The following is a 15,665-nucleotide window of genomic DNA, read 5'->3' as shown; positions in this document are numbered from 1 at the left end:
GGGAACTACACACTCCGGCAGTCACATTGACTCAGCCGCGGGAGTCACACACACACACACACACACACACACACACACACACACGGACTCACACACACACCGACACACACACATTGACACACACACACACACACACACACACACACACACACACACACCCTCCGTTTCCAAGCAAGTTACGGAAAGATTCGCGGCCTGGACTGAAACATGATGAACGTATGCTGACAAAGGAACCAGTAATGCACACACACACACACACACACACACACACACACACACACACACACACACACACAGAGAGAGAGAGAGAGAGAGAGAGAGAGAGAGAGAGAGCGATGATCAAGTCACCCACACACGCAACAGTGCTCAGAAATATACCTACACACGAAGCACACAGCGGTGCTCAAAGGATACACATACAGGCAGCACATAGTTGTGCTGGGAAGATACCCACACACGCAGCTGGTAGTGGTGCTCAAGATACCCACACACACTGCCTATAGTTGTGCTTATAATACCCACACACACAGCATGTAGCGGTGCTCAAGATACCCACATATGCAGCACACAGGTGTGCTTCCGACACCCACACATGCAACACACAGTGGTGCTCAAGATACCCACAAATGCAGCATACCGCGGTGCTCGTAATACCCACACATGCAGCATACAGCGGCGCTTAGGATACCCACATACGCAGCATATAGCGGTGCTCAAGATACCCACACTAGCAGCATATAGCAGTGCTAGGAATACCCACACTAGCAGCATATAGCTGTACTCATGATACCCACACAAGCAGCATATAGTGCTGTTCAGGTTACCCACACACCCAGCACTAAATTAGTAAAAGTAAGATACATTGTAGCAACGTACTGCATTATTGCGTACTGCGTGTGTAGGTATCTTCAGCACTGAATTCCCTCTACTCTGTAAATTTTGGGGGCGATTTGCACGTGCAAACGAACCAGACGTGTGTGTCACAAGGTATTGACATTTTTCAGTAAAAGTGTGTGTGTGTGTGTTTCTCGGGATTTGCACGTGCAAACGTACCGGACTTGTGTGTCACAAGATACTGACATTTTTTCAGTAAAAGTGTGTGTGTGTGTGTGTTTCTCGGGATTTGCACGTGCAAACGAACCGGACGTGTGTGTCACAATGTGTTGACATTTTTCAGTAAAAGTGTGTGTGTGTCTGCGTGTGTGTTTCTCGGGATTTGCACGTGCAAACGAACCGGACGTGTGTGTGTCACAATGTGTTGACATTTTTCAGTAAAAGTGTGGTGTGTGTGTGTGTGTGTGTGTGTGTGTGTTTCTCGGGATTTGCACGTGCAAACGAACCGGACGTGTGTGTCACAATGTGTTGACATTTTTCAGTAAAAGTGTGTGTGTGTCTGCGTGTGTGTTTCTCGGGATTTGCACGTGCAAACGAACCGGACGTGTGTGTGTCACAATGTGTTGACATTTTTCAGTAAAAGTGTGGTGTGTGTGTGTGTGTGTGTGTGTGTGTGTGTGTGTTTCTCGGGATTTGCACGTGCAAACGAACTGGACATGTGTGTCACAAGGTGTTGACATTTTTCAGTAAAAGTGTGTGTGTGTGTGTGTGTGTGTGTGTGTGTGTGTGTGTGTGTTTCTCGGGATTTGCACGTGCAAACGAACCGGACGTGTGTGTCACAAAGTACTGACATTTTTCAGTAAAGGTGTGTGTGTGTGTGTGCGTGTGTGTGTCCTTCGTGGGATAAAATAGGTCGGGGAGGCGTAAACTGAATGGACGGATATCCTAACACTCACGAAGAACTTTATACACGTCCACAAACGAGTGGGGTCAGGAAGGGGTTGGAGAAGAGAGATAGCTAGCTTTTGGTCCAATGTTAAATCACTTCTCCACCCTTCGACCGCACATTACTCAGCCAAGACGACAGTGGTTTTGGTTTGATGCTGGTGTCTAACTCCCTTAACAAACACACACAGCACAATGGTGGGGAATCACCACTCCGCACCACTTTCACAAACCCCCCCCCCCCCCCCCACTGCCCCTCCACCCCGCATCCCCAACGCGAACTCGCGCCCCCTCCCCCCAACACACACACACGTGCGTGTGTGCAGGGATCACAATTTTATATTTTAAACTTAAAATGCTTCCAGTTGATATGGTTTTCTAAATTTTTGACACAAAAGTAAAGCCTGTTCTCTTGTATGGTTCTGAAATCTGGGGATTCCAGAAACAAGATGCCACTGAGAGTACAGGTTAAATTTGTAAAATGATACTGGGCGGTGTTGGCAGGGACTGATGTGAAAAATATCGTCGCTCAAGGAGAATGTGCTAGACTGCCAACAGTTATTGACACTCATACTCGACTCTTGCAGAATTGTAAGCCTGTCAAACAATAGATACCCCAAACAATGCTATGACATGTTGTGCGTAAACGATACATCCGGCCGAAAGAACTGGGCATCAGAAATAATTAGACTCTTTTTATGTAAGTACGGTTTTAGTTATGTTTGGGCAATGAAGACCCCTGGCGATGTTCATTGAAGAATTCAAGGGCCGGTTGAAAGACACATACCGTCAAATTTGGCACGATTACATCTCCTCGGAGGAAGATTACACTTTATACCACCCGGAGGTCATGACAGCAAATTATATGCCTATCACAGGTTTAGACCTTGTCAAGCATAGATGTGTCTGCTGAGATGTAACAGACTGCCCCTGGATGGCATCCCACGTTTTGGCCAGTTAAAAGCCGATCCGTATTGCAATCAATGCGACGGAAATCACGTTGGAGATTCAGTGCTTTTCCTTTTTGTCTGTCCCAAGTACATGGCTTTGAAGAAGAAACTGCTACCGCTATGCTACCATGATCGCTTTCCAAACACACTTTAAGTACAGTTACTTTGTGAAAATCTCAAAGGTAATCTTGCTGCTAAACTGCATTGTATGTTGTGGAAAGCATGAAAATAAGATGCTGATACTTAGTAGCTAACGTTGTGATTTTACTAAAACTTAATATTCGTCAATATATATATATATATATATATATATAGAGAGAGAGAGAGAGAGAGAGAGAGATATGTCAATTTATGTGTGTGTATGTTTGTCTCTATGTGTGTGTGTTGTGTGTGTGTGTGTTATACATTGTTGCCTCTTCTTAGAGCATATTGCACTCAGTTTGAAATTATTGGACGGTTTGTGTTGATTGTGCAGTTTTCTGAAATCCTCCATTCTCCAAATGGGGTCAAAGGTTAATGAAATCTGGAATCTTGTGTGTGTGCATGCGCTCATAATATATATATATATAATGTGTGTGTGTGTGTGTGTGTGTGCATGTGTGCAATACATTGTTGCTTCTTATATTGTTATTATCATTATTATTATTATATCGCGCTGAATCTTCTGCAGAGACAAATCAAAGCGCTTTCGCACCAGTCATCCAAACGCATGCATAACTCTAAAACTGGCAAAAAAAAACACCCCAAAAAACAAACAAAAAAAAAAACAACAACCGAAGACAACTGAGGAAGAGGCAGGGAAGGGAGGCTATTTTGGGAAGAGGCAGGTTTGAAGGCCAGATTTTAAAGAGCTGATTTTTTTGCACTCTGAAATTGTTGGGCGGTTTGTGTTGATGTTTTATTTTATTTTATTTATTTATTTGTTGTTTTGTTGTTGTTGTTTTTGTTTCCTGTGTGTGTGTGTGTGTGGTTTTTTGTTGTTGTTTTGTTTTGCTTTTTTAACTTTTGTACATATTCGCCAGTAAGTTTTTGTGTTATACTCTGTATCATATTGTTCCTTTGTTACTCCTTTTTATCGCAATCTATGTAAAGCTCCTTGAATGTTGGAAGGCGCTACATAAATTTCCATTGTTGATATAATCATTACAGTAACTGTTATACAGACGGGTTGGGTGAGCGGAATGTATTTAACACATGGGGTATATTCCGGCCAGGTTGGGTATGACATAGCATAGGATGGTTTAAACCCCGAGGGTTAAAGTAGCCTGGGACTAATATATACCCGTGGTATAAACAAGCCAGGTGTAGAGTTCGGCCTTTTACACCGAACGACTTCTTGACGACATGCCGTGTGTGTGCGTGTGCGTGCGTGCGTGCGTGTGTGTGTGTGTGTATGTGTGTTGCCGCACGCACGTTTGTGAGTATTATGCATGCGTGTGTCTCCATGAGTCTGGGAGAGAGAGAGAGAGAGAGAGAGAGAGAGAGACGTTGAAAGTGAAGAACTTCTGTAACGTTTTTAATAGGTCCACTGGCAGTAAAATACAATCAATGACAGTAAAATACAATGCACTAATAAAGGAGCCTGAACTCACAGTAAATTCCTCATTTTGTGGTCACTAAAAATAAATCTCAAAAAAGTCTTCTTTTTCTTTGTTTTAGATAAATAAACACTGATCAACGAATCTGAAACACACACACACACACATTATGAAAAAAATAATTAGGTACTCATGCTCGCGCATACACTGAGTGGCGTCAACAGTCTCCCCATGCTCTCTCTCTCTCTCTTGCCTGATCTCAGAATGAAGCAAAGTCTTTCTCAGGTAACAAGCGTCAGGTAAAGAAAAGCAGCCATAGTACACTTCGCAAACACCTTGCATCAATTCGTGGATCCGTGGACAATGCAGGGACTAGGACCAAGGTGACACAGGAGAAACTGAACTGGCAGTTGACCCTGTCAGTTTTTTGGAGGTAAACAGGGTCATTGGTAAGCAGCGCGACAAAGATTTTGGATCCGCGGTAGCGAAGGATCAGTGGAAACGATCTGGGTCCGTGATAACTGATCATTGGCTGGGATTTGGGTCCGTGGTTAGTTGATACATCATTGGCTGGGGTTTGTGTCCGTGTTGTATGATAGATCATTTGATAGAATTTGGGTCTGTGGTAACTGACGTGACAAGGATTTAGTTTCGTGCATGGTAAATTGATCAATAATTGGCTGAGATTTGGATCTGTGACAATTGATACTGGGATTTGGGTCTGTGGTAATTGATTGATCATTGGCAGGGTTATGGGTCCAGCAGTGATAACTGACAGATCATTAGTTGGGATTTAGGTCTGAAATCATTGGCTGGGATTCAGGTCTGTGGTAACTGATACTGGGATTTGGGTTTGTGATAACTGATTGATCATCGACAGGGTTATGGGTCCAGCAGTGGTAACTGACAGATCATTAGTTGGGATATAGGTTTCTTGGTGTAACAAATTGCTTTGTACATGTGTCGGTGAGAATTTTGTATATGTTTTTTTTTTTTTTTTTTTTTTTTTTTTTTTTTGTGCGTGTTGATTTTTATGTCTACTTGAAAATGCGGACAATTTTTCACGCAGGAACATAAGGTTCCCATCCGATGTCCTGTTGTGGGATATATTGTGAAGCACGTGAATGCCGTTTTTTTTTAAAACTGTTAATTGTTAACATTAGGCCAGTTCCATTTCCCTGAACTGGTTTATTTTGCTGATGCCAGTCATTTGCTGTTTGACTTATGGGCCAGCAACATTCCTGTTGTGAACAGCATACTGGACATAAGGTATTTATTGACTTGTTTTATTTTGCCAAAGAAAGTAAATATTTTTGTTCTTGATAATTTTTCCAATATTCGGCTAAGACTGGTTTGTGTTTAATGTGGAAAAAGATTTTACTTAAAAAAAATACGTGAGCTGAATATTGATTTTTCATGTTGGGGATGCTCCAAGTCGAATAATTTTGGGAGCTGCTTGGTATGATGTGAGCGTTAACGCTTCTTTATGTGAATGTAATGGTTGATCTGTATTCATTGGGGGCAGACATTTGGGTATAGCTGGTTGAGTCGGGAGACTTATGGGGATACTTAATTTCGTTTTGAGGGAGACGCTGGACCACTGCCGTCCCGGGGAGAGACTACTTGCTGAGGAAGAGCGGCCATGCCAGGAGCTACCTCCAACGACGGACCACCCATTGGTGGGGTGCCCCGTGTTCCACAGCGTCCGTCGGGGGTGTGTCGGCGCCTGAGATGTGGGCGGCCGTCATTGTAGTGTGTGTGTTTACTTTTTGTTTATATTTTTTTAGTGAGTTGAAAGAAAGGAATTATTTTTTGGGGTGAGTTGGCATAACGAATTGGTGTTTTTTTGATTGGGTTGGGAAATGAACACTTATTTTCTTTCTTTGATTATATATTTATTAATATTATTGAGTTAATCAAAAAGTAAAAGAAAATGTGAGAGTGCGTTCTTAAAAAAAAAAACAACTTGATTCGCGTTCGTGTTGTGCTTTTTTTGGTTCGGATGGAGTGCCGGTTGAAAGTAACACAGGCCTACGGGTTTAAGAAAAAATAATCCGTTACACTTGGGATATAGGATATAGAATATACATATTGCACTTGTGTCTTATAAACCTTAAGGTTTCATGACAATAAAATCTATTCTATTCTATTCTAGGTCTGAGATCATTGGCTGGGATTTCGGTCTGTGGTCATTTATGGATCTTTGGTAGGGTTTTGGGTCCGTGAAAATACATGCGACATGGATGGGGTTTGTGTGTGTTAACATACGCGATCAATGGCTGTGGTTTGAGTCTAAGGTTTAACTGATGCGACAAGTGACAGGGATTTGGGTCCATCTGATGTGAACGGAATTATTTGGGTATGTGGCAAATGATGTGGCCGTGGTATAGATCTGTGGTAACTGACGCGATCGGTGTCTGGGATTTTGGGTCCATGGAAATTGTTGCCATCAGTGGCAGGGATTTGTGTCCATAGTAACTGAAGCGAAAGGGATTTTGACCCATGATTATTGATGCAATTAGTGGCAGAGCTGGGTCGACAGGTCTTGCAGCAGCACTGTTTTAGGACTTGAACACCAGTCGTTTCTCTCCACTGGCAAACAGCAACCTGAAAACACCGAGTTAGGTTTCAGCGACTTTTTCCCCCCATCATTATTGTTAGTCTTTTTTCCCTTCTGAGAGTCGAGTTATTTAGTGTGTGTGTGTGTGTGTGTGTGTGTGTGTGTGAATGAATGAACGAATGAGTGTGTGTGTGTGTGTGTGTGTGTGTGTGTGCGCGCGCGCGCGTAGGTGCATATATGCTTTCGTGGCTGCGTGCGTACATGTGTGTGTATCAGTGATGCACATATATGAAATACACATACCTGTATAAAACCCCTGCGACCAGGGAGCCCAAGAAAGGCCCAACCCAGTAGACGTAGTGATAGTTCCAGTACCCTGACGTTTCAAAGCTGATCACCACTGCTGGACCGAAGCTGCGAGCCGGGTTCATGGAGCCTCCCGTTATCTGTGCTCTACACGGAGCAACAACAACAACAAAAAAAAAAACAAATAAAAACAAACAAACAAAAAGGTGTAGCGAAATAACATTATATCCAGGAAGCAAAGAAGAAATCTATACGATAAAAGAAGAATGGAAAAGATGCGAAGAACAAAATGAAGAAGAAGAAGAAAAGAAGAAGAAAAGAACAAAGAAGAAGAAGAAGGGGAGGAAGATGATGATAATGGGTTGTATACATGTGTGTAACACGTCATATTCGATTCGAACTCACCAGTGTCAGAAAAGTGCGAGCTCGGCGCTCAACTAGCTGAGCTTTGAGGCATGCTAGACTCGCGAATATGAGTGACTAGCCTGCACACACACCGTGTGCATACACATTCATACGCACACAACCCCCCGAACACACACACACGTATGCACACATTAACACACACCGGCCCACAACCAATACCCACAACCGGTTCACACAGGCTCCTTCGGAATGTGTTGATACATATGATGGTCCTACACATTAAGTAAGCAAAGTGTCAACAATTCTATACCGATGCTTAATATGATGCTTATAATTTGTTGTCAAAATCTGTATTTGCTTTGACCTTAAGAAAAACGTGACATGAAACAAAAAACAAAAAGCAAAGAAAAAAACCACTCCTTCAACTGATCACAAGGAAAAAAAGACCACCAAATAGAAACAACAGAGATCATGGATACTGACCCTGCCAGCGAAGGCCACACACACACACACACACACACATTATATATACACATATTCGCACACACACTCACACACACTTCCGCACAGTCCTCAACCAGTTTAAGTCACGCGCACCCGGCGACAATCATATGCCCCAATAGATGACCACCAACGAAAAACCACCAGCGGTGGGTTATATGAGTGAATTTAGCAACGTTAAGTTCGCTTATCGTTAAGAATATTCTTAACTCCACGATAGTGAATTCCACATCATTCTAAACTCTAAGCAAGCTTAGCGCTTGCAAAAAGATCCGCCTCATGGAACCCCGGCCGGCCAAGAGCTAGGAACTGACCCTGCAAGCACATTGACGATGACAGCGAAGCCGACCGCGAGCGGGGCCAGGGGCGACTTGGTCCGGGGGTCCACTGCACTGACCAGCACGGTCAGCACCAGCACCGCGGTCAGCACCACCTCGCACAGCACCCCCTCCCCCGGCTCCACCCCCGACCCCAGCGTGTGGGCTCCTCCCCCGATGGCCGTGTACAGGTGAGAGGGCAGAATAACCTGGTTGACAGGGAGATGTAACACCGACACACACACACACACACACACACGAGCGCCCCCCCCACCCCCCCCACACACACACACATATATACACACACGCAGACACACATCAGGTCGGTCGTTCTCGTGGCCTTGTTGATGTGTGGGTACAAGGACTGGAGCAAAGGCAACAGGAAAATAATATATCATAAAGCATATAAATAAATAAACAAATATACAGATAAATAAACGATATATGCAAAAATAAATGAACAAATAAACGGATGAATAAAATGGCTTAACAGAAAACATATTACAAACTGGTACGGTATAACAAACAGAAAAAGATCATGAATAAGAACCCAGAAACTGGGCCACGAAGAACGCAACCAGAACCAGGTGATAAAACAGATGCAGGCCAGCGCGCGGGATTGTTATATAAAAGTCTCGTGAGATCAACAAGATTGACCGACCTCGACCCTTTTATCACTGACTAACCCCCTGGCTGCCACTGATGAGTATGCCTGTCAGTGAAGGACTGTCACTTTACTGGGATGAGATGGAATTTACAGACCACAATACCACTACTGTCAGTCACCGTTCTTTGTATCTGGGCTTCTTCCTCGATGGAGTGCATTGCGTTTTTTCGGCAAAACCGACTGCACCACTCAAAACTACTTCAAATTTATGCAACAATCTCATTTCATCGAAGTTCGACAGTCAAGGGGTTAAAATATAAAAAACTGTCAACCGATCAATCGGGAGTTGGACCTTCGGTCCGTAAACTTATCAAGTGACCATACGTCAGTTTGTTATCGATCGTCGGCTGCCTTAATTGTTTCGATAAATATTGATGACAGTGGCCTGACTGGATGAACTGTTCTTGTTCGGTGTGTTGACACTGGGCTAGGGTTTTTAAAAAAAAGTTTCCTCTATGACATATCAGTAGTGTTGTGTGTATAGTGATGGCGATGGAAACGGTCAGTTGAAGGAATGAAAGAAACGTTTCAGCAGAAGATGGGAAGTTCATAACCTCGCTCTCACTAACCCCCGCGCTCCCCCCACTTCCCTCCACACACCAATTTATACAGAGTAGCCTTCAACGACAATCTCAGTTATTAACTTTGCCAACTGCTGATGGCATGGGTAAGTTTAATCGAGATGGGTCAACACCTGTTAAGGCTTTCCTTGGTGATGTTCTCCTGCTTTCAAGGACTTGATCTCTCAATCTCAGCTGTACTGAACGGTGTTACCACTGTACAGGCGTCGAGTCTTGTTGGACACTTCTCATGCGGATGTTTCTGGTTGGTTTTGCGAATGGTTATCTGCTCGAGTTCAGAAATATCTGTCCTCTGACGCAACACCTGAACTCGACACCTATCTCTCTCTCTCCCCGACAACTGTAACTCTCTGTTTTCTGGCTTACCTGCTTTATTCATTCCCTCACTTCAGCGCATTCAGCACTCTGCAGCTCGACTCTTCTTCAGAAATAAAAGATTATAAACAGATCACTCTTTTCTTTCAATATCTCAACCGACACCCTGTCTCACACCGGATCAAGTACAAGCTCATCACTTTCTGTCACAAATGTATGAACGAATCTGTCCATCCAAATTATATGGCTGCTTTCACCTTTGCATCCCAACTCGCTCTCTACAATCAGCTCCAGACCCAATTAAAGAGCCACTGCTCTTTCTCTGTCTCAGGTGGTTAGGTAACGATGGGAATGAGCTCCCCCTTTCGTTTCGTCAGGCGTCTGCACTCAACTCTTTTATCAGGTCTGGCCTCTTTTCTTTTCACCTGCCTCTTACCGAAACAGTTCCTCCACTAACCCCCTTCCATTTTATGTCTCCGCATGTACTTCCTCGAGCCTTCTTTCTATATATATTCATTTGTTTTTATCTTTCATTGCTTTGCTTCAGAGTTAAACATGCGTGAGAATATGATTATAATGTGAAAGCGCCTTGATTGTCGCTACACTGCGTTACACAGATACATTTCTTCTGCTTCTTCTTATTGTTGTTATAGTATTAATATTATCATCATCATTGAGATATTATACTGGACATAAAGGAGTTTCATACGAAAGGACAAAACAGTTTTCACACAAAAATGGGCAAGGAAGATTCGAGCATACGAATAAACAGTTGCACACTTACCAGTAAGACAGCTTCATACAAAGCGAGAATAGTTTGTTGTTGTTGTTTTTAAAAAATCTTTATCATTCTTATATATATATATATATATATATATATATATATATATATATATATATATATATATATATATATATATCTGTCATATATATAGTTGTCTCTCTCTATGTGTAGGTATCAGTATAATGAAAACCAACAACAGCACCACCAGCACCACCAACCAAACCCACAACTGTGTCGCCCACCCTCACCCTGGACAGAGTAGCCCCCAGAAGAGCGCCTGCCAGCTGGGCGATGACGTAGAGCACAGTCTTGCCCACACTGACGGCGTCTGCCAACAGCACTCCAAACGTCACGGCAGGGTTCACGTGCGCTCCGCTGCAAAGGTGACAGGAAGGAGAGAATCTCTGTACACGGGTTAGTTCAGTTCTTGCACATGACTGGAATGACGGCGAAAACCGCCCGAGCATGGCATTACGGTGAGCAGAGCAGTATGAATCACACATAGGCTACATTATTGTATGCACACTCACTACAGCACGCAGAATGTCTACACACACACACACACATACTCACAGATCTTTCTGTCTGTACCGATATATAATATATATATATATATATATATATGTATTCCTGACGCACATTTACGTGCAAGCACACACACACACACATATATATATATATATATATACCGTCCAGACGCACATTCACATGCAATCACACACAAACACACACACACACACGGCACACAAACCATCTTCAAAACATCGTTGTGCGTGTTCGCAATCCACTTACAGTCAAGCCGAAAATATGGTCACAAAAATCACATTAACTAAAATCACAAATACTATGCGTGTTTGCCGGCGTGCGTGCGTGTGTGTGTGCGCGTTTGTGGGTGTGTGTGTCTGTGCGTGCTGTGCGCGCTTGTGTCGGTGTGTGTGTGTGTGCGTGCTTGCGTGCGCGCGCATGTGTGTGTGTTTGTATCTAGGAACAAGATTTTCAAGGAGAAACCGCGATAAGCAAAGAAACAATGAGGAAATGAAAGGCCGGAATGAAGGATTGAAGGAAGGAAGCTAGGAGGGAAGGAAGGAAGGAAGACACGGTAAAACCTATTATCATCCACCTCCCCCCGCGCCCCTCCCCCAGCCCCTCTGGTACCCACCTGATGTCCCCAAAAGCCGTGACCAGCACGGTGATGAGCAAACCTTGGCTCACAGCCACACACATGGAACTGTCAGCCACAGAGTTGGTCCCCATCCCCGGCACTGAAGTGGTGGCAGCGGCGGCGTACTGCTCGCACAGCACTCCCACACACACGAACAGCGTGGTACCCACCAGTTCCGCTAACACGGGCCGCACGTACTCCTCATACCTTCTTCCTCCGCCAGAATCCGAAACCGCACCGGAATTGACGCTGACGTGTTCTTGTGATGAGGAAATGAGCGGGGAAAATTCTGTGGCTGCAGCCGACATTTTGACGGAAACAGACCCGAAGAGATCCCCCCTCCCCCGAAATGGCTGCCTAAAATGGCGGGAGGACAAGGGTTAAAACTGATGCACGTGAAAACTCACCCTGGATAGACCTACGAGTGAACGTAAACCTGGGAACTACAGCCCATGAACGCAGATGAAGCCAGTGGCAGAGAGACGATGTAATGCCGAGTCCGCTGAGTCGTGCTGACGAGCAGTGATCGACAATGACATGAGGTTCAACGAATGACAAGAGTGCAAGAGTGTCACAGGATGTTTTCATGTGACCAGCTCAGTGTGTCCACGTGAAGTGTCCTTCAAGATAAGAGACTCCGCCCCTTTGCCTCGTTATTTTGACACATGTGCGACACTGATCTATCACAGAGAAAGGAAAGTAACATAACTGTGGATCGTCTTATTCACACGGCATAAATAGTCAGTGACTTCTGGCCCAGGGCGGAGCTTTTAATTCTTCGTTTGTGCTGGCTTGTTTGTTGTTGTTTTTATTTTTAATTCTGAAAGAAATGGGCTACATATACGCAAACGGGCAAGCGCACACAAACTGAACACACACACACGCGCGCGCGCATGTGTGTGTGTGTGTGTGTGTGTGTGTGCATGTGTGTGAGTGTGTGTGAGAGAGACGGTCAGACAGGCAGACAGAAGGCAGGCAAGATGGACACAGAGACATAAATATTCAGCCGGGTGCACAATATGTTTTCACTGACGTTAATCGAATATAAAGCATTACCCATAGGAATCGCTGAGTAAAAAAAAAAAAAAAAAAAAAATCAGTTCCAGGCACTTGAACTGAAAACCATTCAGATGAGAAAATCCTCACTGTGATAAAAATGTGCAATAAAATACAAGAAAATAACTTTAAGCTTATACTTATTAAAACAACACAATTACATGTATATACACAACAATACATGTTTAATGCAATACCAAGATCGTGGTAGTATAAATGAGCTCTAAGTTCAAGTCCCCTCAAAAATATAATACACTGAAAATGCAAAAAATATTCCGCACAAACCTGAAAAAAAAAAATCCTAGCAATAAATAAGCATCGGGTATACGAAATTATTCTCGACAGCTATAAAATAGCCATCAACAGCTTACTCTGAGAGACGATTGTTATCTGCCTACCTGTGTCAGAAATTCAAACAACTGGAAGAAAAAATGTTTGGGGAGTGCAAAGGCGCACATGTGAATGTGCGTGTGTGCATGTGTTTGTGAAGAGTGTGAACGCCACGGTGAGTATGTGTATGTATGTGTACGCTCGTGTGTTTGTGTGTGTGTGTGTGTGTGTGTGTGTGTGTGTGTGTTTGTGTGTGTGTGTGAGTCAGTGACAGTGAGATAGAATAAGAGATGCAGTTGGAAAACAAAAAGGGCAACAATCATGCACTCGTGAAAGTGGTCTGGTCGTGAAGAACAATGTGGAGAATTTTCAAGATGGGCTCTGTCTACCCCCACCTCCATCCTTTTCTTTCCCTTCTCTGAAACACAGTCAAGCACACACACACACACACACACACACACACACACACACACACACACACACACAGTTTCAAGTTTTAATTATCCTTTCACTCCTATTGGAGTATGGAGGATTACTACAAAATAAACTTTTCATGCCCAGAACAAACATTTCCAAATACACAACAATGTCACATAAAAGTTGAGAAAACACAAATGTCTTTCAACTCCAAAAGTATAACTGGGCAACATTTGCAAATCTAATCATCTTACTTACAGCTAAAACGACTTTTTTGCTTCCTTTGAGCATATTACAAAAATTAAAAACCGATTTTGGAGACAAATATTTTTTAGGAACATATTTATTTCGTAACTGATCATAATTGGGACATTACATTATAAAATGTAACTCATCACCAATCACAGTCATGTTACAAACCTTACAAAGCCGTAACTCTCGTGGTATGCCTTTGTGTCTCCCTGTTTCTATTTCCAGCTTATGATTACTACTTCGAAATCTGAAGAAGCTGATAACGTAATTATCAGGCATTTGACTTATATATTTTTCTCTACCAAATCCACTTTTGAAATTTCGATAAAACAAACATTTACTACTCGCCTCAAGAGCATGTCTCCATTGATTTTGAAAACTATCTCTCAAAGCAATGTTGACATTCTTGCAGAAAGATTCCCTCTCCAAGAAGAACTGAGCAGCCCAATCACAGTCATACCCTACTTCTATCAAAATTTGTCTGATACAACGAATCCATTTTGAAGTATAAATACCATTTCCATATAAGTCAAGTAATATCAAATATATTTTTCCAGAATATTTTTCTGCGCTAAATATCACTAAGCTGGTCCAAAATCGAAGTAATATCATGTTCACTATCACACTGGATAAATATCAGTTTCTCCATAAACACACACACACACACACACACACACACACACGTTACTACGGAAACACATGTCTAGTTTTGAAAAAGAAAAGAAACAAGAGAGGCAAGGCCTTCAAGACTCACTTGTGATACACTTAAAAAAAAAAAAAAAATCTAATCGTTAAAATGTGTTCTGTATTTGTTATTATAAAGCTTCGCGTTTATAAAAAAAGAAAAAGAAAAAAAGAAAAATAAGAAGTCCTAAACAGATTCGAACCCCGCGTGTTCGGGTGAGAAGAAACTGCCTTATCCATTACACTATCGTGACTCCTTAACTGACGTTTTAAAATTTAACATTTGAACATACTTTTTTAAAAGGCGATAAATCAATTGCGGTATTCGCAGTGAGAACGCTGTTTAAATCATATTATTCTGGTGTATCTTGGGCATTCAAAAAATCTTTAAGGGCAATATAAAATTCTTTTTAATGGCTATCGCCGCAATCACACTGCAACATTTAGCCGTTTTCACTAGATCTAGATAGATGTACAAATTTAGTTACACCCGACGGGAATGTAGTACGACACGGTCGATTCAATTTCTCTTTTGTGTTCATTCTAGTTTTATAGTTTTAAAGTTGATATGAAAATTTAGTATTTTGTTAAACTAATAACAAGTAGAGCCAAGTACAAGTACTTCTAAACGTCGTAAGAAGTGAAAAGGACTTCATTTTGAGAAAAGTCAAGACCGGAAATTTTTTCGTTTCATCGTGATCAGTTCAAGAGCATTAACTCGCATGGTTTACAATTTTTAACTGTGAATTCCGACTGATTCTGTGGATATTTTTATGGCAGTTTGGGGCATAATCCAGTAAGTGATGAGGCGTTCACAAATCTTTCTCTGAATAAATATTTAACAGTCTCCTTCTCCAACTTCCCATCACATGTTATCGTGTATTGTCCATTGAATATATGATTGAACGGGCAGGTCAACAACTTGAAACAAAATGGCGTCGTTCGCGTTCGCGAAGAATATGAGCACGCGCTTTGAATATGTATAAATATGTGTACGCAATTCATTTTTGCCCATGACCTTCAGGGCTCAGCCAACAGATCTGTAAAGTCCACTCGTCGTACTGATTTTAGTATTTTCCGAAAAAGACCACTTGGGCGAA

The 15,665-nt window shown here is 42.6% G+C and overlaps 1 protein-coding gene across 1 annotated transcript; it reads right to left on the bottom strand.

The window, feature by feature from the left end:
• Positions 1 to 6,828: 6,828 nt before the first annotated feature.
• Positions 6,829 to 12,134, bottom strand: LOC143282520 (aquaporin-8-like). The gene is made up of 5 exons (XM_076588226.1): positions 11,824 to 12,134; positions 10,913 to 11,039; positions 8,315 to 8,526; positions 7,131 to 7,280; positions 6,829 to 6,874 (listed from the first exon to the last, which is right to left on the bottom strand). The coding sequence occupies exons 1-5, from the start codon at positions 12,132 to 12,134 to the stop codon at positions 6,829 to 6,831; spliced, it is 846 nt and encodes a 281-aa protein (XP_076444341.1).
• Positions 12,135 to 15,665: the final 3,531 nt, after the last annotated feature.

The sequence above is a fragment of the Babylonia areolata genome, chromosome 1 (genome assembly GCF_041734735.1).
Source record: "Babylonia areolata isolate BAREFJ2019XMU chromosome 1, ASM4173473v1, whole genome shotgun sequence".
Taxonomy (NCBI): domain Eukaryota; kingdom Metazoa; phylum Mollusca; class Gastropoda; order Neogastropoda; family Buccinidae; genus Babylonia; species Babylonia areolata.
The sequence above is the reverse complement of the archived record's forward strand: the minus strand, read 5'-3'. Positions and strand labels throughout refer to the sequence as shown.